The 24,930-nt window shown below is 42.0% G+C and overlaps 1 protein-coding gene across 41 annotated transcripts in view; it reads left to right on the top strand.

The window, feature by feature from the left end:
• Positions 1–24,930, top strand: part of MAP2 (microtubule associated protein 2) — a 197,917-nt gene that overhangs the window by 157,916 nt on the left and 15,071 nt on the right. For 5 of the 41 annotated variants that reach the window (XM_083842135.1, XM_083842132.1, XM_083842133.1 and 2 more), the window contains 3 exons: positions 12,192–12,253; positions 17,824–17,977; positions 19,896–20,239. In XM_083842135.1, the coding sequence (XP_083698261.1) occupies positions 12,192–12,253; positions 17,824–17,977; positions 19,896–20,239 (560 nt within the window). Of the gene's footprint in view, positions 1–1,481; positions 1,740–3,835; positions 7,631–7,879; positions 8,087–8,478; positions 8,614–12,191; positions 12,254–16,236; positions 16,423–17,823; positions 17,978–19,895; positions 20,240–24,930 lie in introns of all 41 variants that reach the window. The other 36 variants (XM_083842107.1, XM_083842140.1, XM_083842118.1 and 33 more) reach the window with 18 other exon arrangements.

Here is a 24,930-nt window from a genome sequence, read left to right as displayed (position 1 = left end):
TAACTGAAGGGAATGCACACAACTACATAAAATTGGAAAAAGAGAAGTAAAGCAAGTTATTTGTGTAGGGGCCTCTTGTAGCTGGATACCTGCTGTTGTGCTAGGCTGCTTTTACAGTCTGCCTTTGAGTAAATATCCCTGTGACACTCAGGCATTGGTTCAGTTCTGATTCTGAATCTTTTGGCTTCTGTGCATTTAAGATACAGCATCTAGCCCTAATTACATGTTTACATGTTATTAATAATATTGTATTTAACATAGTGGTATTTTCTTAGCCTCAGATAGTTTTTGTGTTCTGTTAATCACTTTCTAAAGGCCATAACTGAAGTGGGTGGTTGATTGGCTAGTTTGAGCAGCCACTTCCAGATTCAAAACCACTTCATTCGCAGTCTGATTCGGCAAAATCCTTAAACATGGGACATACTTAAAAACCCAGAGAGGTCATCAGGTTGACTTCAGATTGGCTGGTGGTCAGCTACTTAAGTATTTTGCTGAATCGAAGATTTCACGCTTAATACTACTTTCCAGTCAGAGGGGACACCAATGGAGCAAAGTAATATTCGGTCTGAATAGCAATGACAAGACTTCAGTCCAGAAAGGAGACTTTCTGCCATGGCGAGAGTAGAATGAAGACCACTGTTGGCACTAGTATACTGATCCTAACAGCCTGTAGGCTGAGTAATGTGTTCCAGAAATTCAGATGAACAAATAGTTATATTGCACTCACTGATTTCTCTAATTTAATTGGTGATGAGGAGCCTGGGGGCTAATGAGGGAGACAGAAAAGCAAATGAAGAGTCCTTGTGTTAAACCTGTGATTTGCACATAGAGTTCAGACCTCATGCAGCCTAAGGGAGAAACGGTTTATAAACCCTTTCAGTGTAAGAATCTTGGCTGAATTCTTGTGAAACCGTTAGTTACCAGCTATGTTCAGGGCTTATTAAGGCTGTTCAAGTGGCTGAATATTTTGCCAAATCCAGGACAGACTTGCTGGCATTTAGCAGTCATTATCACCAAGGTCAATGGAAAGAAATTAATGACTCATACCTTCCCCCACCTCAACTGAATGTCTTGTACTGGATTAAACAGCACATCTATCAGAAAAAAATCAGCATACTTTCTGTGCGCATTGATGCATTGGTGTTGTCAGAGCCATCCATCATTCAATATCATCTCCATTTGCAATGAATATTTGACTCACAGCCATTTTTGGAAGAGGTATACCTATAAAACACTTTCAGCTCTCATCTTAGAGCATAAATATGCTTTGCTGGGGGAGAGGGCTTTTTGTGTTTTTTCTTTTTTTTCCCTTGGGAAAATTCAGTTCCATTGTGATTAAAATGGGCTGGATTCTAGCAAACCTTTGACACACGAATCTAAATTGTTCAGAGCTGAAAGTGTTATGTAAAACCAGTCCTGTTGAGCTTTGTGCTTGGTGTTTACTGTTGGTGTTGATGTCGCCTCCTTTTTCCATCCCCAAGAAGAAGAACCAGTAGAGAGTCCGATGGCTGTGGAAGCGAAACCTGCTGCTCTTCCTGGGAAGCAAGCGGGGAAAGAGCACGGGCCTGCTGAGCCTTCAGACCAGGCCAGGGGCCTCGGTGAGGGTCAGCCGGAATCTGGTTTGGAGGCCAAAGTGTGTCACGAAGACAAAGTGCCAAGTGTGGCATCCAGCAGGGCGAGCGTAACAGTTGTGGCGGAAACGCCTCTGAAAGACACATCCCCTTCCTTGGCCGAGGAAGGTGTGTCCTCCCTAGGATTGCATGCGTTTGCTGCCAGTGAATCCTCCAGCTTTCTCCAGTGCTTTCTGAGGCTGCTTCATTTCCTGTTCTTCCCATTAATCAGTATGACTGCTCTTGTTATTATGCTTGAAGAGTGTGTAGCAGATACTATGATTGCATAGGTGCTGTATGACAACATGGTTTCCCACCACTGCAGCTGATTCCTAATTTTTTTTTTACTTTGCCATGATACAAATGCTTTGCAGCTAAGCTGATTCCTCTGCGCAAGGCTTTTTCCCCCCATCTCAGATGTTTGCCAGTCACATTGCTAATCTGTGTATATTTTTTTTTGGTGCAGAGATTCATCTGCTTTTCTTTCAAAAAGTAGATTTATTGACTTTGACTATGACATAAAGAGGCTTAAACTGTAGAAATGTTTTCATTTGCAGCGTGCAGTATTTTTTTGTGAGTGTGCTTCAGCATTCTGGTTTAGCTTCCCTAAAGCTATTGCTTCTTATGTCATATCCTTGCCATTCATTGCAGTCCACCCCTTCTCTCCTTGATCATTGCCAGAACTCTGATTTTTTTGTGTGCCTTGCCTTATTACAAATGTTTAACTTGGCTGGAGTGCCCTGCTCAGGCAAAATCCCATCACTTCCACGGAGATATTTGCCTTTTGTATGAAGTTCAGGATTGGGTGCATTAAGTTCTGATCTGGTTCCTAGGGCAAGCAATTCCAAGCAATTGTTTTTCAGTACATGAGAACTAGGCTTCAAGATAGGCCTTTCAAGGGTGTTTCTCATTAGTCAGTGCAACAAGGTGTAAAGACGCATTATATGGAGTAGTGAAGTACCTGACTAAGAAGTGCCATGTGTGGGAGGCTGGTTTTTGGGCTGGCCCAGCTAAAGAAGATCAAATTCCCTTGGCAATCAGAATATATTTTGATGCCATTGGTCTTGTTCATTGGCACTACATTAGGAGGCATGATAGATAGAATACATAAGAAAAATCAGTATGTAGCTCATTAATTTCTGTGAAACAAGGATAAAATCAGCTCAGTGGCCTTGTTTCTATACTTCATAGGGTTTGCAAGTCAACAAATTTGAAAGCATAAAAGATTAAAATTACTATAGTTGTAGAATTCTGATGGGTTTTTTTGGTAACCACAGAGTGTAGAATGGCAGTAGCTTTTTGACTAAATGTTAACATATGCAAATATTTAAAGAATGACCAATATTTTGATATTAATTATTCTTAAAACTTCATATTTGTCTGAGTCAGAAGATGGCTCCATGGTCTTCAAATCACATATGAGGATATTCAGATTTGGCATAATGCTTATTGTGACAAGTTTTAGGGGAAAAAAAATCTTTTCTTTCTTTTTTTTTTTTTGCAGATTACTGCAGAAAGTTCTACCACATTCTGTAGTACCTCTTTGTGTTTTTTATATATGATAGGAATCATTGTTTTCCATAGGATATTAAAAAAGAACATGCTATTAATGATTAACAAAGCATGGATGAAAAAACTTAACTAGGTATTACTCCATACAAATATAGTGGCAGGTTGTAAGTATAGCATTTTTAGTTTTAAATTAACTTGATTGGGGTCTGTGCTACAGTCATTGAAACATGCCCAGTATTCTTTGACTACAGTTGAAGATGGCTGACAGTTTTGAAGATGAGGCCTTTGAGATCTGTGACTGTTAATGGCTCTGCTGATGATTTATTCATGCCAGGTTCATTACAGACCTTACTAAAGCAAATCTAGCATAAGCTTCGTAGTCCAGTGGAACATACCAATGAAGTGAGGATTATTTCTGGTTTTATTTTTGTATACAAACCGTGAAGATGAAGTCACATGAAATCATCTCATTTCAGTGGTCACATATTTAGATGTGTACAACTCACATTTTCACTATAGGACATCATATATTGAAAGGAAACTAGGACTTAATGCCTTAGAGCAGATTTCTATGTGGAAAGCCTCGCTGCATGTTTGCATCTTTCTCCCTCTCCTTTCCATCATTCATACCAAGATGTTGTGTACGCCACATGACTGCCTGCCTGTAAGTGCTTTAAATAATTGTGTTATAAAACCCAAACAAACTACTTCAGATTTACTTGCAGCCACGAAGATGGAATTCCGTGTCCAGGAGGGCACGTGCCCTTTCACAACAGAACCGTTAGATACAAAGCAACAGGAATCTGGAAAAGACAGTAAGACTGAGCAACCTAAACATGATGCCTTAGTTCCACAGCCAGCAAAAACAGAGGATAAAAAGGATTCACAGAGCAAAGACAAAGAAAAAACGCCTTCACATCCAACAGAACAGATCTCGGAAACTGATTTACAGAAGAAAGGGGAAGCCAGTTTTGCAGAACCTGCCTCCAAGCTTCCTGGTTTTCAAGAACAAAAGGACTTGCCATCTGAACTGCCTAAAGGGAGCAAAACAGAAGAAAGGACTGCAGATGTGCCCTCATCATCCAACCAAATTATGTCTATGACATTTAGAGATGACCTTAAAGATGTCCAAGATCTTGCCATCAGCCATGAGGGAAGTTCTCTGATGCTGTCAGAACCCAAGGCAGAGGCAGCCAAAAGTGAACTACCTTCAGGCCCATCTCCTGCTGTCCCCCAGGAGCTTCCTCTCAAAGACAGTTACAAAACAAAACAGGAACCCACTGACCAACTGTTTGCCAAAGATCTCGCTAAAGATGAACAGATCCACAGAGACATGACCCTAGCTCTGCATGAAGAAGTAGCTGTAGATGGCCTGAAAACACCAAGTGCCCAGAAAATCCCTGCATGGGGTGAGGAAAAGGACATGACTAAGGAGGAGAGTGATGAGGAAGAAAGGTATGACTTCTATGATAAAGGGGAGGCTCGAATATTAGATGATGGTAAATTTACCACAAAACCTGAAGTTAAGACCCTTTCCCAAGACAAAGCAGACTTTCAAAAGGATGCTGAAGCTAAAATGTCATCTGATCTTTTCAAAGCAGAAAAAGAAATGGACCAAAGTGGGCTTCCAGCAACAGTAGACATGAAAAAAGATGTGCAGCCAAGCACAGAGGTATCCCCAGGCAAGTTAAGCCCTGAACTGACCCTTGAGAAAACAACAGAGCACCCTGATACCACACAGTTATCCCAAACAACAGAGAAGACCCCTGAGGCACAAAGTTTAACCACAGATAAGGCTCCTCTAGAACCTTCTCAAGAGAAAGATGTTAAAAAGGATACCAAGGATGATAAGACAAGTGTTTCGGCTACTCATGAAATGAAAGCAGAAGTGGATCGATCAGGAATGTCGAAGTATTTTGAAACCTCTGCACTAAAAGAGGAAGCCTTCAAAGCAGACGCTCTGAAACAAGGCAGTGATTACTATGAGCTAAGCGACACTAAAGAGAGTGCGTATGAGCCTTATCAGACAGGTCGTCTAATACCTGAAGACAAAGAGGAAGAGGAGGAAGAATTACAGACAGAATTGGGCCAGCAGCAAGGTATGCCTGCTCATGAAATAGGGTACAGTACCCTGGCTCAGAGCTATACACCAGACAAATCTGAAGAACCAAGTTCCCCAACAGAACGAATGTTCACTATTGACCCCAAAGTCTATGGGGACAAACGAGAGCTCCACAGTAAAAATAAAGATGACCTAACTCTGAGCAGGAGCCTGGGACTTGGGGGGAGATCTGCAATTGAACAGAGAAGTATGTCTATTAACCTGCCCATGTCCTGCCTGGATTCTATAGCTCTAGGATTTAGCTTTGGCCGCGCACATGATCTTTCTCCCCTGGCTTCGGATATTCTAACCAATACTAGTGGCAGTATGGATGAAGGTGACGACTACTTGCCAGCAACCACACCAGCATTAGAGAAGGCCCCTTGCTTCCCCATTGATAGTAGAGAGGAAGATGAGCACATTGAAGAAGAAAAAGCAATGGCAGAAGAAAAAGTCCAGCCTGAGACTTCGGTTGAATCGCCTTTCCCAGCCAAAGATTATTACAAAAATGGGGCTGTCTTGGCTCCTGACCTGCCTGAAATGTTAGACCTAGCAGGGACAAGATCTAGATTAGCATCTGTGAGTGCAGATGCCGAGGCGGCGCAAAAGAAGTCAGTTCCTTCTGACACTGTTTTGGAAGACAGCAGCGCAGCCCTGCCACCTGTGACAGATGAAAACCATGTAACTCTAAAAGCTGAAAGCCAGCTAGAAGACTTGGGCTACTGTGTTTTCAATAAGTACACAGTCCCACTCCCTTCTCCAGTTCAGGACAGTGAGAATTTAACAAGCGAAACCTGTCCCTTTTATGAAGGCACAGATGAAAAATTGAGACGCAGCCTAGCTCCTGACCTGTCCTTAATAGAAGTGAAGCTGGCAGCAGCTGAAAAATCAAAAGAAGAATTCCTCAGTGAAAAAGATTTAGCTCAGCATGCCGCTGGTGAGTCCGTTCTGGGGAGGGACTTTGAGCAGGAGAAGAAAGAGAAGCTGGATACTGTGCTAGAAAAAAGTGAAGATCAAATTGACTCTAAAGAGGTCTATCCCATTAAAGGTGCAGAGTCAGAGAGGACAAGACCTGAGGCAATCTTAGAAATGAAAGAAGAAAGTGTTGCTGACAAAGTTCATGTGCCTGCTGATACAACGTATGACAGAATATTGTCTACAGAGGTAACAACAGAAAAAGATGCTGTTTCCTTCTTGATGGAGGAGAAGACTCTTAGTGTTGTTCCTGAAATGGCTGAGATAGAAGCTCCAGTAAAACCAGATTACAATGCTATAAAGCATGATTTGGAAGTGGCTGCAAGGAGAGCCGACCAAGAATATCAGAGTCAGTTAGAAAGTAAGATCAGTGAAGGTTCTCTCCCTTCAGGGAAGGACAAAACCCCTGTTAAAAGAGCAGGGCCTGAACCCAAAGAAACTCAACAGAAAGATCAGACCATCTTGTCCAGAGAAGCAAAGGATGCAGATGTACTTTCCAAGACGGAGCCTACTTACGTGAAGGACAGCACCAAACTGTCTGAAACAGAAATTAAGGAAAAAGTAGCTAAGCCCGATCTTGTACATCAAGAGGCAGTTGATAAAGAGGAATCTTATGAATCTAGTGGAGAGCATGATCAAGCCCAGGAAGGTTTGAACGGAGAACCCTTGAAACAAGAGGATATCAAAGGAGAACCTCCAAAACCTACTGTGTCTGGGGAAGAGGTGCCTGCACAGTTGCCAGCAAAGGAGCCTTCTCTGGAGCTCCTCCTTCCAAAAACTGAGCCTCCCCAAGAAGAGCCTGCTGAGATTCAGATGGAGACCATACCACAGCCTACAGAGGAAATTGAAAAGATTCCTGATACAGCTGTGAAACCTACAGAAATCCAAACACTGCTGCCATCCGAAGTGACAGCTGGGGCCGCAAGAAGGGAAGAACATGAGGAAGAAGAGGTAGAAGGGGGACAAGAAGAAAAAGAAGAGGATAAACAGCATCTTATACCAGAAATGCCCCAAGAAATGGACCTTGGGAAACCTACCGGTGAAGAAATGCTAGCCAAGGTTTGCCCAGAAGCACTACCTGAACTCAAAGGCATTATTGAATCCGTGGTGACAGTAGAGGATGACTTTATCACAGTGGTGCAGACAACCGTTGATGAGGGTGAATCTGCGTCTCACAGTGTACGCTTCGCTGCTACCCAGCAGGAAGACATCGAAACTGTGGACTCCCAGGCTGAAGAGGAGCTGGAGGTTGAGGAAGTGGCTGACATTCAAGCTGAGCCCAAGGAGGGCTCCCCAGAAGCTCCTGCTTCACCCGAGAGAGAAGAAATCTTGCTCACCGACTACAAAACAGAGACGTGTGATGATTACAAAGATGAAACAACAATCGACGACTCCATCATGGACACAGACAGTCTCTGGGCAGATACTCAAGGTGTGCATTATCCTTTTTGTTTTGTGTGTTAAATATTTTTGCTTCCAAATCATAATGATCAAAAAGCAAAGTTACTGTAATAGTAACAGTAATCTCAGCATGTTTCAAAAAAATATTAAATAGCCTGCTTTTTTTTCTTTTATTAATCCGTCTGCTCGGTCTTCAACTATTTTTACGCTGCATCCGCTGCAGTATTGTTAACATTTGTTACTAATCTTTTGTTTATTACAATTTGCTCTGATCCTACAGATGATGATAGGAGCATCATGACTGAACAGTTAGAGACTGTTCCTAAAGAGGAGAAGGCAGACAGAGAATTGCGAAGACCGTCTCTTGATAAGCATAAAAAAGAAAAACCTTTTAAAACTGGGCGAGGCAGGATTTCTACTCCTGAAAGGAAACTAGCTAAAAAGGAACCTAGCACACTCTCCAGAGATGAAGTGAGAAGGAAAAAAGGTTCATTTAACACTCCCTATTACAATATATTTATGTATTTTTGTACTATTGTGCAGTACTGTCAGGTTACTCTGTTGTAGATGCACTTTAACAGTATTAAGTGCGTTGCTTTTTAATGAGACATTGTACAATTATATGAAAAGCCATGTGCAAGGCTCACTGCTCCACCAGTCCTGTTTTACTCTAGACACCCCCACAGATCACTGAGTAGCACACCTGAGGTTAATGCACAGGTGCTCACTCTCTCCTGACTTAGGATTTGTCTGCCCCAGTAGAAGCAATGCTTCAAGCTGCAGTTGTGGAGCAGTGGGCCTGCCACTTGATGTATTGTCGTATGAAACTTTGCTGTTTTTTTTTCCTGATTGTGTGTTTTTGTGTTTTCTTGTCCATAGCAGTGTATAAGAAAGCTGAACTTGCTAAAAAAACTGAAGTTCAGGCCCACTCTCCTTCCAGGAAAATCATTTTAAAACCTGCTATCAAATATACTAGACCAACTCATCTCTCCTGTGTTAAACGGAAGCAGACAGGTGACTGCATTCTGTTCAGTTTATGCAATGTGGCTGGCAAACATAGACATATATTTTTTTTTTTTTAAATCTCATGGCTATGGCAGCTTCTCTATTTTTTATTTTTTATTTTTTCCTCCAAGAATATCTTCACAAATAGTATTGCTTTTTTAGTGTTTTGTATCATTTTTCTTTTCTTTTTCTTTCCCGGTATTTGTTTGTTTATTTAATGGAGGCCATGATCATGTATGCTTGTCATTGCTTGGACCTCCAAGTGCTGTGGTTGTAACTTGGCATTGTGCTTACAGTGTGTTGTTGTAGGAATCTCTGCTCATCATTTTGTTCTTTTTTTTAATTATTTTTATTATGCCTTTTTTTCTGGTGGGAAAATGTTGACAGCATAGTATGCATTTCCATTATTTTGCTTTTTACTCTCATGCATAATAAGAAGTGTTTCAGACTTATATTTTGTTGATTGATGTTATTCACATTCACACGTCACAATCTGTTACTGATGTTTATGATGTACAGTCAAAATCCACAGGGGGAATCCAGCCACATGCAGCATGGAGCTGAGAGAAGAAATCTGGGCTCACACTACGAATGGATTCCAAATAAAAAATAATAATAATATTTAGTAGAGGAAGGTGAAAGGAATTAAAATTTAAAAGAGATTAAAATAGTTCCTGCTATCTTTTTTACTGTTTGCTGGAGCACAGCTTCATCAGCTCAGAAGTTATGACGTCCACTATTCTATCAAAAGGGGGGTTGATGAACAGTGGGAATGGGGAGTTGATTCTTCATGTCACAAAATAGTGTTGGTTTTGCAGCTTTTTAACTCCAACTGCACTTCTACAGCTATGTGGTCGGTGTTGTCTTGCCCTCTGATTCTCTTACCTCCTCAGAACTCTCCTGGCCCAGCAGCATCTCAGAGACCTGAGTCATACTGATAGACTTGCATAAGGAAATCTGTTCAGTGCCTGAAATGTGTGCTGCCTGGCAACAGTCAGAGCTTTTTTTCCTCTCATTCTTGATATGTAGTGATGCAGATGTATTAGTTGAAGTGAAAAATGTAATACAAGAACAAAATCCCAGTGCATTTTAAATACTGAGACAGAGAGCAACCGAAAAGAGGGACTCTATCTTAAAATTTGCAGCAATGTTGGTTTGGGCTCTAAAGCAAAATAGCTTGAACCATTCCACAAAGTGAATAAAAATATATCTAAAAATGTTTCACCATACTCAGTGTTGCTGGAAAACTCAGTTCTCCCTTATTTTCTTCTATGTTCCACCCCACCCACCCCACCCCACCCCCCTTTTTTTAACTTACTGAGGGGACTTGAAGAGACACCAAGCGCAACTATATCGCATAGCGCTGCACACAGAGAGAGTAGGCAGCCATATGTTAACCTACGTATCCCTGAGCCTGAACCAGTCATCCAGTTCTTTTCAGGATCTGGAACTTACAGGGACGTTATAGTGAAGGACTTGTTAGTGTTAGGGCAGAGGTTGGACTAGGTGATCTTGGAGGTCTCTTCCAACCTAGATGATTCTGTGATTCTGTTATTTTCTTCCTGTTTTCCTTTTATGTAGTACAATTTATACAGCACCATTTCTTGTACTGACAGCCAGCTGTCAGTATGTCCTATGTGGAATGGTCCTGTTAACTGTCATGATGCCTAAGCCCCACCAAAAGTACCTCCATGGTGTAGTCTACAACTTTGAGTATATTCGAGGTGTTTAAAACCTCTGTGTTGCATTTTCTGCATCTTTAAAATGAAGTATGTCCAGTCATAAGATGGAATAGTCTACAACAAGAAGTTAGTATTTGCTCATATTTTCTACGTAGTTGTCCAGGAAATGAAATCATTCATCTATTCCCCTCAATAGCAGGGGAAAAAAAACTTCCCATGTCACTGTGAGGTAAGCATTGGCAAATACTGCTAACGTATGCTGCCGTATCCTCAAGGGAGGGACCGCTGTTTGAGATTCATCCTTGCCATTTAGAAAAAAAACTGCAAGGCCAACTCCAAGGAAGGAGTAGTGAAATCTTTGCCTTGCCTGATGTAGTTACGGGAGCAAAACCTCAGTCCAACTCTTGCTTTGTGGCTGTGAGATGCTGCTGCTGTTGTGCCATGAGAGGAGTGGTTACAGGGGCAAGGCCAGGCCAATTGCCTGGTTATGAGCAGGAGTCAGTATGCAATATGCTTCTGTTCCGTGTCTGCAGTTCTGGGGTCACCCACTGAGGTAAGACATGTTTGTTGTGTACCTAAACTGGTAGCAGAGCACAGAGAGATCTTTTGTTCAGATGGAGAAGTTGTGGCGCTTTCAGGTAAGTCAGCATGAGCAGCACAGCTATGCTTTCCACTTCATAGTGGTGGCTGATTTGGAAGGAAGGAAGAAATATATTATTTGTGATTATTTAGAAGAGATGCGAAACACACCAAAACCAGCAGTAACAGATGGGGTAAAATGTGATACAGGAGGGCTTTGTTACACTTAAGCCTGGTACAAATTCAGAAGTGTCGTATGCAGCCATATACATTAATTTCCTCCTGAAAAGTTTTCTCTCCTACTCCTTCAATTTAGAAAAGCAGCAAGGAAATTATATTAAGAGGGCAGAACTACTGAGTGGGGAGTGTGGCAGAAAACCAGAGATTCCCCTCACCATTCCTGGGATACAAGGAGAGGAGAAAATCAATTGGTTGTGTCCCATACACTCTGTTAGGGCTGGTTTTGCAGTTAGAAGACATCCTAGAGATTGTCATCCGTGTCCACTATCTTGCTTCTTTATTTACTAAGGGCTGTTTTGGCACAGATGCCAAAGGATTTCACATCTAGATAGATTTTGTGTAGCAAATCACTTCCTGAACAGTGGTGTTGGAGCAGACCTAATAGCCTGTTTTCTGAAAAGCTCCCTTGTTCCACAATTTTGTAAGGAGAGAATCTAAGTCAGAAAGAAAAATCTCATCTCAAATCACGTTGTATCAGATAAACGAAATGGTGCATTATTATACTTGATTCCCCAGGTATAACGTGAATCCTAAAGTCTGAGGGCTTGGTTGAGCCATGACACACTGACCTTATTGACACAATTGCAGTGGTAATTCAGTAGTCAATCGCTCTCTTTCCATTACGAATTTTGGCTAATATTTTAAAAAGCGGTGACTTCAGGGTCCTTTATTTTAAAATTTTCATTTGTGGATTGCTTAAAGGAACCTGATTTTTAGAGGACAGTTGTTCAGAACTTTATGAAAATCAGGTTGATAAGGTGTCTTAGGTTGAACCTTCAGAACTAGAGTCTCTTACACCTGTCAGCTGTTCTTTGAACTTTTTACTGTGGTTCCTAGATTTCCAGGGACATAAGTACAAAACTTGGATTTGTTTGAAATACATAGAATGCCACTTTACCTCAAGTAAAATGAATACAGGACATTTTTAAGGTAAGCACATTTCTATGTACAGTTCGCTGAGACTACTTTACAAGGTAATTGTTTTGCATGGTAGTTCAAGGTGTATGAGTGTTCTAACAAGTGTACCAAGTGGAAATGCTTATTACTATTATTTTTAACCATCAAGTCTTTCTTTGGGTCTCTCAGCAGCAGGTGGTGAAACAAACCAGGCTCCTGGTGTATTTAAACAAGCAAAGGAAAAACTCTCAGTGAGTAAAATCATCTTATTGCCCATCTTTATAATCTCCTTTTGTCCTTATTTCAGATCTTCCTGTGTTAATTCAGTACTTCATTGTGTGTTCCATTTAGAATTTGTTTGACATATTCATTATTCATTTAAAAAGGTAATTAAACCCACCTTTCCTGAATAATAACTTCTACTAGCTCTGACTTACAGCCCAGGTAGATGATGATGACAGCTTGCAGATCTATAGGGGGCACACAGACTCCAAGCTGCAGGAGTTGGATGTTGTTCAGCATTTTGAACAAGGTCATCCTCTGGGATAAGCTGCGTCCTTTCCACAGCACCCAGCTCGTGCTGCCACCTTGCTCTATTGCCACCTAGGCAGAAATCCTCCCCAGGACTCACAGGGTATATTTTGATGCACCATTACATACGCATGCATTCTGCAGAGGCCCTGCCTGTGTGGAAATTATTGGCCAGTAGCATTTTACACGTGAATAAGTGCTTTCGGATTGACTAGTTCCTGGACCACTGATTTCTATCTGTTTTACCCTGACAATCCTGTGCCCTGCCTTCAGCTGCTCTGCAGCCTGTTCTGCTCCCTGCTTCTGCCTCTCCTCTGCTGAGTTTTCTTCAGGAAATATTGCAAATACTAAAGAAATACAGCAGTACTACAGCAAAGTGTCTCTCTGCCCTGCTCCTGTGCTGACCCTATGCTCTTTCTATCCTACCATTCCAAAATCCCCAGCAAATCGTCCTTCTTTCACTACCCCCTATGCAATTCTTTCTTTCATGACACTGACACAAACTAACTTACATCTGCAGTGTGACAATACTTTGTCATTGCTAGCCATCGTTAACAGTGTGGCTGTTCCTTAGGATTCCCCCGTATTTCCTAATATATTCCATGGCTGATTTGTTTCGTCTGTCTAACCAGATTGTCATTTATTTGGGGAACAAAAAACTATGTCTTATAAAGTGCTACACATTATTTATGAATCGTAAGAAATTGTTCATGATGAAAGCAGCATAACTGATTTGAGGCTGTGAAGCAGCGCTGAAATTTAGACCTGAATTCAGCCATGGATTCTAGGATTTCATGTGATTTGAGATGTCTGGCCCATTTCAGCTCATAACTGGGAAACTGTTAGAACTTCTTTCCTAGTACAATATGAAATATCTGGGTAGGCTTTGCTCCTTAGTCAAAAGTATGGTTTGTGACTCTCTTTTCTCGGGGGCTGATCAACACCTGAGTGAAGTCGATACTAGCTCATTTTCAGAGTCTTCTGTGATCATGGAGTGCTCTAAGGACAAGCACTGCAAAGTCATTCTCTGAAATGATCTGTTTTCTATGCACCTTTCTTATTCCCGTCCTTTACCTTATGGCAAAGATTGGAAGTCTAGTCCCTCCTTACTTTCTCTCCCTGTTGCTTCCCTTCTGTGCTTGCCATGTTCACTTATCTCTTGGATGTTTTCTCTTTTGTGCCTTGTCTTCACCTCTGCTTTTGTAAAGTCCTCTTCCTTTTTGTTGTTGTGTTCCTTCCTGATTTTCAGCTTATATGTCCTTCAAGTGCAGCATTTTCCTCTCCGCTGGTAATGTTAGATCATCCAACCCAGTCAGTTTGTTATCCGTCTTCAAACTACGTTTTTCATAGTGCTTTGCAGAACAACTTCAGGAAAGGCTAAGCAGTTCCATCTGCTGGAAGGAGCTGTGTACCTGTAGTAGTGAGATGCTGAGAACATTGGCCATGCCTTAGCAGTGCCTCTGAAATAAACTGAGATTTCTGCATCCCAGCTTCAGCAGTCCCCGAATCACTGGGTCTTGGCAAGGGTTACATAGATGTTTGTCCTGTGGACAGCTGGCATGTCCAGCAGTATGAATTACAGCAGAGATTAAATGTAATCTATTGCTAACATAATGGGAATAGTGTTCTGGGTAAAGCACAGGCAGGGATTGAAGCATTCGGTTTCTTTGCTTGCTCTAGCAGTCTTGAGCATGTCACTGAAATCTGTTTGGGCCAGACTCTGCTGCTATTACTGATGCTAAAAAGTGCCTTGCTTGCTAAGTAACAGAGGGGATGCAGATTGTATTAATGGCAGAGCAATGTGTTAGCTCAGGGTCATGCCTTTTCCCCAGGCTTTCCATTGAAAGATCTCGGTCTCGTCCATCTTTAGCATCCCCATTAGATGCACATATTCATGGAGGACATTGTGCACTGTGAGTGGAAAACGATGGGATCTCCTAGATTGCACTGTGCCTAGAATCTAAATCTGCAAGGATTTTCCAGTCTCACTGGGGTCTTGTTGCATGACCCTCAAGTTGGAAAAGTTGAAATTGGCTGAATGAACATTTGGGCCTCAGACTGTGCGTGCTTAGTTATATCCCAAGTTCAGAAACCCCGGTGAAAAGTGCTGGCATAACATCTGCTTTTTGGAGCCACACGAGATAGATGCTATGCTTCCACATAGTTTCAGCTTTAGTGTTCTTAGAAATATAGCCCAAATTTTCTCAAGTGGATGGTACCTGTAAATTCAATTATGACAAATCATTCAAAACCTGGAGAAGCCTTTGTTGTGACAGAAACACACACTGTTCAGTTTCTGTTTAAAATAATTATTTTCATTATTAAAAGATAAATATGTTGCAGAGTTCATTCTAGAAATACTTTCTTTCTAGTGAAGCACTCCGATCCTTTGAATGGATTTCTTGTCATGGCCAGTAGGGCTACTGGATAGGGCTAGTGATATCTGTAGACGTCACAGCTGTACTGTAGGACTGGAGTTGTTAGGCAGCTCTGTAACTCTTAATCATGCTCATTAGTACATACACACTGTGGATGACCCCAGCCTCAGTTTTCTTCAGGCTGGCTATGTAGCCTAAGCCAGATGCCAGTCCGTAGGGGGCTGAACAACTGTGAGTTATGTTTCATCCCATTCTTTTCTCATTTTCTAAAAAAGACAGCTTGAGGAGTAACTCGTGCATCTTTTCCAAACGTTGAGGACATCTAGATGGCTGGCTGAGACCAAATGCCAAATTTTTCATGGCTAAAGTTCCCTACTAAATCCCATACTTACAGTAAGATTGCTCCTATTAGTAACTTCATGCTTGTATGAATACAGAGAGAATCAGGACTACATTGCCAAGACAACAGCCTTGCAATTGTTCTTTGTCATATCAGTTATCCTTGTAGGAGAAAGAACAGTGTTGCTTAATCAAGTAGCCCTCTTTTCTTTCGTGGAAATTTCTTTGTGCAGAACAGCTAGGTCTCCTAAGCATCAACAAAGAATTTGCAGTCTGCCTTGTTGACGTCTGGTTGTTCCTTCAGTGGGATATTACCATTATTCAGAATCACAGCAGTACCTGACCAAAATGACACATGATGTCAGCCTTTCAAGAGTATAAAGCTTTCGTTATCCCAGGACCCCACATTGTCAAGACAGGTTTACAAATTCCTGTTGTGACACCAAATGCACAAAATAGAGTGTTTGTGGTGCACTGGGGATTTTTGTGTGCATGCAGTGGCATAAGTAGCACTGCTATCATGTCCTTCTGCCATCTTGGGAATGCTGCTGTAACCTTGTTCTAAGACTCCTCCTGTTTTATTCCTGAGTGTAGCCGGGAGGGATATATTACAAATGCACAACTTAGTTTTAAAAGACCAGGATGTGTTGGTGCTCCTGTAGTTTTGCACTTGCTTCTGATGCAGCCAGCCAGCAGTTGTACCAGCTAAGTGCCGTGCCTGGCACCAGTTCTGTCCTATTAACACATGGCAAAAATAGCATTTACACAAAAAGGCACTCTCTAGAATCAGTAAATCTGTCCAGACACAGATGGTTTCAGTCAAACAACACAGAACTAAAACTTTGCATGTCAGAACTGCATAGACACCATTACCAGACACAGGAAAAGTATTAATTCATAGCTTCGCATTTTTTTTGGTCCATGTTGCATGTGTTTTCCTTTTGTCCAGCTTCATGTTGTGTTTTCTTTTGTTTTCTCGTGACTAGACTGCCTCTTTGTCAAAGATTCCTGCCTCAAAGTCTAAAGCAAAGTCATTGCTTCCTCCAAGACCCAGCTCAGCTTGCTCATTAACTACTAAAAGGGCCACTTTTCTCGATACAGACAGTTATTATGTACGGCCCTCCTCAGCAGGCCCAAGAGACTGCCTGCCCTACTCAAAATCAGATGCTAAGGTAAGGTAGCAGAGTTGGTAGAGAGAGTTAGCTCAGAGATGTGTAGGTAAATTCCCTGGATCACATTCACTCCCCGCTACATCTGGGTAATTATCTGTGAAGTTTACCTGGGATTAATTTCCAGTGGCAGGAAAATTTATTACTAGGCTACGTGATTTGTGCCACAAATAGGTAGAAATGAAGCAAAGTCTCCAAAGGAAACATAAGTGAAATTTATTATAACTAGCAAGAGATGTCTTCTTTCTATTGATGATATGGATGGTGCTTCATTGACTGCTGAGAAGTTGCACCCATTTTGCACAAGGGTAAGTAGCAAAACCAGCAGTACTAATTCGTTTTCCAGGAGAAAATTTTAAAAAGCAATTTTCAACCAGTTAATACTCTGAAAACGAATTAAATCCCCAGTGTAAGAGTGTACAGTTCTTATCACCAGCAACAAGGGCAGAAGCCAAAGGCTTTAGGACCCAAATTTGGTCTGTGCCTAGGACTAAGTTCAGGAAGTTGCAGTATAAATTTAAAGAGATGGTTGGCAGTTCATCTGAGCTTCCCCGTGTTTACTGTTCACTTGTCTTGCAAATCTACTTGATGCTGAGCTGATGACTGTTATGTCATTTGAAAGCTGTTTTCACTGTGCTTGTTGTGTCTCGTACTGGTTGGGGCCATCGTTATACTTCTTCATCATCAAATCACACATCACCAAACAATATAGTGTGGTGTCCCAGTATTGTGGGTACTTTGCAGGTGAATTCACATAAGAATTTCACACCTGAGCACCAGAGGAGTTCTTTTACTTTCTGTTTGTACTAAAAAAAAGCCCTTACTAAGGAACCAGATGCTGAACCCATCCATATTTCAGAATAATCAGAAGTTGATTGCCTTTGTTTTGATGGAGATGATATCTGTGATGGCTTCACAGGGATTTAGATCATAATCCAGTAGTCCACTAGCATCCTCTGCAGTCACTGGGAGATACAGCTTTGCCTTCAGTGGGAGTAAAACCAGTCATTGATACATGCTCAGTCAAACCTGTAGAAAAAGAAAGGCTTTGCCTGCTACAAAGGGAGGGTTTATTTTGAGGAAGCAGTAGATTGTTCAAGATAGGATGAGACTGGCAAAATACCACATTTGGGAAATTCGCAGGGAAATATCTCTCCAAAAACGGAGTTCTGTCCGTACTGGGTACCAGAGCCAGACTTTTCCTAGTGAGCATTTTCATGCAGTAAAGAAGCACCAAGGAGCTGATCAGAGCATGGGAAGTGGCTAGATCCCACAGCTTCCTCCATGAATAGTAAACTGGGCCCAAAGAATGAGGCTTTGCCCTTTGTATGTAGGTTGAGAGAAATCACGGGCTAAAGTGGGACATTTTGAAAACTAAACCTGTTTTTATTTTGTTACTATTAGGATGGAGTAAGCAAGAGTCCTGAAAAACGTTCCTCTTTACCAAGACCTTCCTCTATCCTTCCTCCTCGAAGAGCTGTATCAGGAGACCGAGACAGAGAGGAGAACTCTCTCTCCCTCACAACATCCCTTTCCTCTTCAGTACGACGGACCACACGTATGTTTTTTGCATGTTAACTCTCTCCTACTGCTGTGGGTGTCTTCCATGACAAAAATGAGACAAATGTGAAGTAGGCAATACAAAATATTCTGGTGTATCTTAGAAAAGTGAACATAACAGTTAATGTTATGAATTTGTTGTTTCACAGTAACAATCTCCCTGTGCCTCTAGTCCTAGAGTAAAAACCCTCTCAGGTGATAAATGCGAAGATGTTAGCCAGTGGAGTGACTCACTGGAGGAAGTGAGGATAGTAAACCAGAAGTGAGGATAGTAAACCAGCCAGGTCCTTTTATCAGGACTAGTTATATTAACTCAGAAGCGAAAAGGAATTACAGGACAATGAGAATTTTAATAAATACTCCCATAACTTTTTGCTAGTTTGATTTCAGCCTAGGCCTCAGAAAGTGGATGTGACTCCCTACTTTCCAGTGGGAATTCCTGTAGCTTTAGAAAACAATTTCAGACCTTTTTAAGAGAACCTAAGGGAAGCAGATGATTAAATTCTACCAAAAAAGAAATCCTGTGAAATTCTTGGGTGATGCTCCAAGGGTAAAACAGAGTGACTGCCAGCTGGCACAGCAGCCCATTCTCTAGACTGAGAGGCCATGAAGTATTTGCCGATGTGGTGAAGGGCTGAGGAATGAAAATTAAATATACCAAAACTACAGAGAATTGGAAAAAAAGATTCCCTTTCTATCTCAGTTGATGTAGTGAAAAAGTTCTGGTTTAAGGGTGGTTGGGAAAGGGAGAAACTGTTCAGGGAAAACTGAAGGTGAGATTGGAGTATGTTCATTCTATCTGGTGAGTCATGTAAAGAATTTGCATTTTTTGTTGTTTTTGTTAACTGGCATGAAATAAACAGAATGATTAACAAATCACTTAACTGGGATTTTGATTAGTCACACTGCTCTAGAAAGGCCCATTGCATTTATAATTCCCAAACCTTTTAAAGGTGAAAACACATAACACCTGTTCAGCGCTGGGGTTCACAGGCTTTGAGCATTGGTTTGGTCTTTCTCTCCCTGAGTATTCTTAGCAAAGCTTCCTTTAAGCAGCTTATGGCGAGATCTCAGCTTCTGTTTATTTGCCTTTGAGAGTTACCAACAGAGCTGGCTGCAGAAAGCACAGTGCCGCTATTAAACTGGTTTTTGTCCTCAGTGAAAAGGACTGGTAATGCTATTAACAGGGAATGGAGCTGCTACAAAATGTTCCACTATTTATATATTTTTAACTTGCTTGTCAATGTAACTAGAATATGACTTTTAATCAAGGTTGGCTTCTGTAGCTGCTTTGTTTCACTGCACTACTTGAAAATAGCAATTGAACATGAGGGACATCTGCCCATCCACACAACAGACTTGTTCACCATCAGCTGAATGCTTGCCCGGGGCTCAGCTGCAGAGAGCAGCTGCCCAGTGGTGCTATGTGACCAGAAGTAGCCTAGAGTTTCGGGATTACCATCAAAATTTTCACCACTCTGGTTTAACCCCCAAATCCGCTGAACTGGGTGACACAGTTCTTACTGGTGAGTCAGGCTGTCAGGCCAAGTCCCGAAGGCTGGATTCAGATGGCGCTTCTAGTGCTTTCCTAAGAGGGAAATCAGTGCGGTGATACTGTGCCTTGCATGAGCTTTTCAGGAAGAGTAAGCGTTGTGGGAAGCACATCCGTGTGGCAGCGTGGAGAGCTCAGCCACCATGTGGGTGCTTTACCAGCTGAGCCACATGTGACAAGGTACCTCCTAGCAGGGCTGATAAGCAAAGGAGTCCCACAGGCAGACCTCCAGCCTGCTGCTCAGCACTAGCACAGACATCTTAGAGCTGGGTCTTGCGTGGCAGACAGGGTTGAAGTCTTGGGAGGTACTTAAAGAAGCAAAGTTGTATTTCTGTGAGTCTAATGCTGTTTTTCTTGCATGTAGGATCAGAACCAATTCGTAGCAGAACAGGAAAAAGCGGAACTTCTACCCCCACTACTCCTGGCTCCACTGCCATCACTCCAGGGACACCACCGAGCTATTCCTCCCGTACGCCGGGCACTCCAGGGACACCCAGCTACTCCAGAACCCCACACACTCCTGGGACCCCCAAATCTGCCATACTGGTACCAACTGAGAAAAAAGTTGCCATAATTCGCACTCCTCCTAAATCTCCAGCCACTCCAAAGCAGCTGCGAGTTATTAATCAGCCTCTACCTGACCTCAAGAATGTCAGGTCCAAAATTGGATCAACAGATAACATCAAATACCAGCCTAAGGGAGGTCAGGTAAGGATTTTAGTCTTTCTATTTATCCATATGTTATTTAGCCTCACATGTGCACCTTCAGGATGGGTATGGGATGGGAGCCATTTCGAGTTTCCTTGCAAATGCTGTTTCTGTTGTCACTGCCATATACACTGGTTGTTTAAGTGACGTTAACTTGCAGGGGTCAGGACTGTCTTCAGAAAAATTATCTTGCCACCTGAAAACTAACAGTGCCTCACTGAGATCGGGGGAGAAGTTTCAAACAAGAGATTGTACTCCATGTCATAAATATGTTTTAGCCTGAGTATGAGCAGTTGTTGCTTCTTTACTCTTCATCGATACCAGAAAATTAAGGAGGTTTGCTTTAATTCGTGCAAGTTCAGCTTCGACCTAGATAGACGTTAGCAGGATTGCACAGCACCATGACCTTTTCCTGTGTCGTTTTACATGCCATGTGCATTGTGTTGGGCAGTGTTAATGAGACTTGCAGCCTCCAACATGGTAAATCCACCCCAAGTTAAAGATGATGGGAGGGGACAGGTATTAGACTTAGCTGTTTTTATTGCTTCAGAGTGTGAATGAGCAGGCACAGGACTTAAATTGTATAAACTGGAGAAGGCATATAAAATAAGAAAAGGAGAATGTGTAAGAAGGCAGATGGCAATTTTCTGTTCTCACTTTCTGAAAGCAGAAGAATTCACGGGTGTGTTGATGCAATTAAAAGCTGAAAAAAGGATGAAGTTTTTCATACCTTGCACAGTTACACCCTGAAGCACATAATCGTGAATATTGCTGTCAGCTAAAGACTGAACATGTATGTAGGGTAAGAAAATCCTGTTACTACAGACAGAACTTACTAGACATTGAAAAGGACAGTAAACATATAGGCTTACAAGGTAAGCAGGATCTTTTGAAGACTGAGGAAAGAACAGATAGGGAATACCATAGATCTTCCTTTCATGTTGATTGTGGGCACAACCTGACCATGAAAACACTGTGTCCCCAGCTCCCTTTTATTTTCCTTGGACTGCTGAGTTACAGCACTGGCAATGTGAGTGGATTCTGGGCAGGTTCACTTCTCAACCACCTCCAGGGACAGGACATCAGGGCGATTAACGTGCTTCCCCATTCATCTGTCTTCAAAGCTCATCATCCTGGGAAGCTGGGTTACACAGTGTTTCCAGATCAGATACTTCTATAAATATCTGAGTTTTGGAATACACAGTGAAACATACAGAACAGTAATGTTTGCCTAATGCTGCCTCAAAAAAAAACAAGCAAATGAAAAAAAAAAATTTTTGATGTTGCTAAGCTATGCCTATGGCAGGTCTTCCAAAGAAAAAAGCAGGCTCGTGTTAAACAGTAAGGTATCTCTTAAGCATTGATCCTGTTTTCACGGTAAATTAACACATTCAGTGCTTTCCAGGATTTGGACAGTAGCCAGTTACTCAGATAAAGTCGAGAAGATAATGCCTCAGCAAAGGTTCTTCTGCCTTTATTTTGACAAGTGTTGGTGTAACTATTTTGTATGAGGTCAGCTCTCACTTGACGTATTGCATAGCAGATGGTCAGGGGGCACAGGGGCTTGGAAGGCAAGTTCAGACAGCGCTTCTGGATTGGCATTGCTTGTAACAAGCCCAGCTGCTGGACATGGAGCTCAAAACCAGCACCATGTTAGCCTAACCTCCTCCTTCCTGTTGCTCTCTGTGGATCGTGAGCGCTAGAGGACCACAGTGAATTGTATTCCTGTGTAAACACCATGCCCAGACAGCTTAGCAGTTCTACAGTTGCCCACAGTCTACGCAGCATAGTGAAGAATGGCACAGCAGTTGGCATTTCACTCTTCTGGGAATCACAGGGGAAATCTGCTGAGTGGACATAATGTCACTGAAGCTAAAGCATTTTTTAATTCCCACTGCTGTGTGGCCACTGAGCTGTGGGTTGGGCAAAGGAAGACTCATTGAGTTTTTGCTTTGTGTTTCCTTTATGCCATGGTTGCTCAGTCTAGACAAAAGGTTTTAGGATTAATTCTTTTCTAATTTATGCGGTTGAATTTTATATGGTCTGTCAGAGGAACACATGAAAGCTAATTTCATTTCCTTGTGTCTGCTCGCTTCCTTAACGCCTGGTGGCAAATACTGCACTGGCTAAAATGAGCTGTTATCTGCTCTCTGCTTTTAGTGATGATACACGGAACAAACAGAAGGCTGCTCAAGTTTTATAACCTGAACTGGAAGTGCTGATAGCAGTAACCAAAGGAAAAACTAGCAGACAAAAAGCCAGCATATATCTGGGCAAGTTAAGTACATAAACATGACATGCAAATCACTAAAGGAATACAGATATGCAGCCCAAGACTGTCATTTGGAGACAGACTATCCTTTTACCAGAGGCATATCTTAACCTAGCACAAGGTCTTTTCTTAGCTTACAGCTGTCCTAGAGAATGCAGCCGCACTGTGAAACTGCCAGAGGCTGAGGTGCAGAACTGAAACAGCAGGGGAGGTTTGAATGCTAAATAAAAGAAGTGCAGTGCTTCAGCCTTGAATTTCATCAAATGCTCATCAGCCAGCAGACTCATTTTAATTCAGCTTTAACTTGCCAGCCACAGAAACAAAGAAAAGGAGAGAAATTACTCCACCTGACAGGCAAAAAAAAAAAAAAAAAAAACACGTCTAGGGGAAGAAGCAAGCCAACATTGCGGTGCATTAAGCTCCTGTGAGGAATAGATCACTTGAGATGTGTTTAATTGCTGTTCTGCAGTCTGGAGAAATGAGGGTTTCTCTGCGCTGTGATGCAGCCAGTAGGTGGTTGTCTGGTTTTCTCTTTATAGTAAAGTATGGTGAAATGTATCATTCTTGGCAAGGCTCAGAGGCGACTTGCTCATGGGTATGTCTGCTGGGCTTCAGATGGATTTTAGCACTGCATCAGCTGTGGAGGAAATGCTGTGCTTTCAAAAGTAACCCATTTGCATCTGTTATTTCTCAGACAGCCCAAGGGAAGCATGGGGGGAGCTGGGGGAAGGGTTGGAAATCTGTTGCACATGCCAAGACTTAGGTTTTGCTTTTCTGTTTGATTTTTTGTCATCTTGAAATTCTGCCTATGGATGTGGTTTGTGCCATGTCAGTGTACAAAAGTCTATCAATTGAATCTTTTCATTACTGACCAGGTAGGGTATTTATAAAGCATTGTAGGCCAGCAACCAAGGATAAAGCCAACTTAGATTTCTTTTAATTTAATCTTGAAATGTATATATAAAATCTCAGCCATGGGCAAGAATTTCAGTGGTTGTGAATCAGCACAGCCCCGTAAAAGTGCATGGGGCTGTACAGACTGGAACGCTGTACATAAGGTCTAAAATATCACTAACTATGGTAACAGCCAGGGGTCTTGTAAGGAGTAAGATGACAGGTATTAAAATGAAATACCCAAGCCATGTTGGAGAATGAATTGTTCCTTGAAGGTTTTTAGGAAGATTAAAGAGAGGACGTCACAATTTTCCCTAAACTGTAGAAAACAAGGTGCACTGAGTTATGGGTCAGAAAGTCTGAATAAATTGATGATACCACTCTTCAGCAGAACCTGTCTAGAAACCACAAAAATGCTGGCAAAAATCAACAGGCATCAGCATTAAATGATAAAAGAAACCGGCACATGGAAGGATAAGACATCTCAGAGCTGGGCAGAAGAGGAGACTTGAATAGATGTCATTGTCTTTGCACATTTTTTTTTTGCTCGAGTCCTTTCCTGTTAGCTTCAAGATCCATTTGGTTGGCAGGAGAGGTTACCCCACAATGCACAAACACACATTGCCCCATCATCACAATTTATGACCTGGTCTGCAGAGAACAGTGGGCTCCTGACGTCTTCCCTGCCTTAGCTGCAAAGCCAGAGCAGAGACAGACATGTTGGTGGTCCACCAACAGCTGGACCACCTCCTGGGAGAGCTGCAGGTCGGAAGGGTATTCAGCAAGTTCCCCTTGAGACATCATCTTGTAAGTCCTCTTCCTTCTGCTTCGTGTCTTTGTGCCAAGTTACAAACACGGATGATGGCCCAAAAATCAATCTGAAAATCCAGATTATGTGCTATCAGTGCATTGGCTGATGAAAAGCATCCTATAAGACAGTGGAGAATATAGGCACAGCAAAAATGGCAATCTGAACTGTTACTTAGTCCCCTTCTCTCTCACCTCCTTCTGGCACTTTTTGCTCTTACCTGTTGCAGTCTGCTACATAATCGAGTCAAAAACACTGTGGCTCAAGTTAAGAGAGTCTCTGTTCAGGACAGAAGTGATGAACATAAATGAGCCCTAAGGTTTAAGGAAATCCCAGGTATTGGTGCTTTCCAAAACCAGGGCCACAGGAGGCATCTGCAGGGAGATGTGGATCAGCTCCCTGCGCATTATAACCTGGCCATTGGTTAAGGAGTTAGCTAATGAGGGACTGGTAGGCAATTGTTTCCACACTGTTAGCTGCGTTCATTGAAATTAGGTTGTGAATTTACCAAATCAACAGTTCTTAACTGTAAGGTAATTTCATCTCTGTCAGTCTGTTTTTGTTTCCTTTATACATTCCACGTTTTCCGGATTTAGAAGACATTTATAGGATTTGTTCTGGACTGAAAATTAGGGGAAATGTAGGAAATGATGAGTAGTTGTTTGTCAATTTGTATGTTTGCCTGTTTATGTTTAAAATTAGAAACTAATCCATCCC

This window comes from Anser anser, assembly GCF_964211835.1.
Source record: "Anser anser genome assembly, chromosome: 6".
Classification (NCBI taxonomy): domain Eukaryota; kingdom Metazoa; phylum Chordata; class Aves; order Anseriformes; family Anatidae; genus Anser; species Anser anser.
Note: the sequence above shows the minus strand (reverse complement) of the source record. Positions and strands in the feature narration are given on the sequence as shown.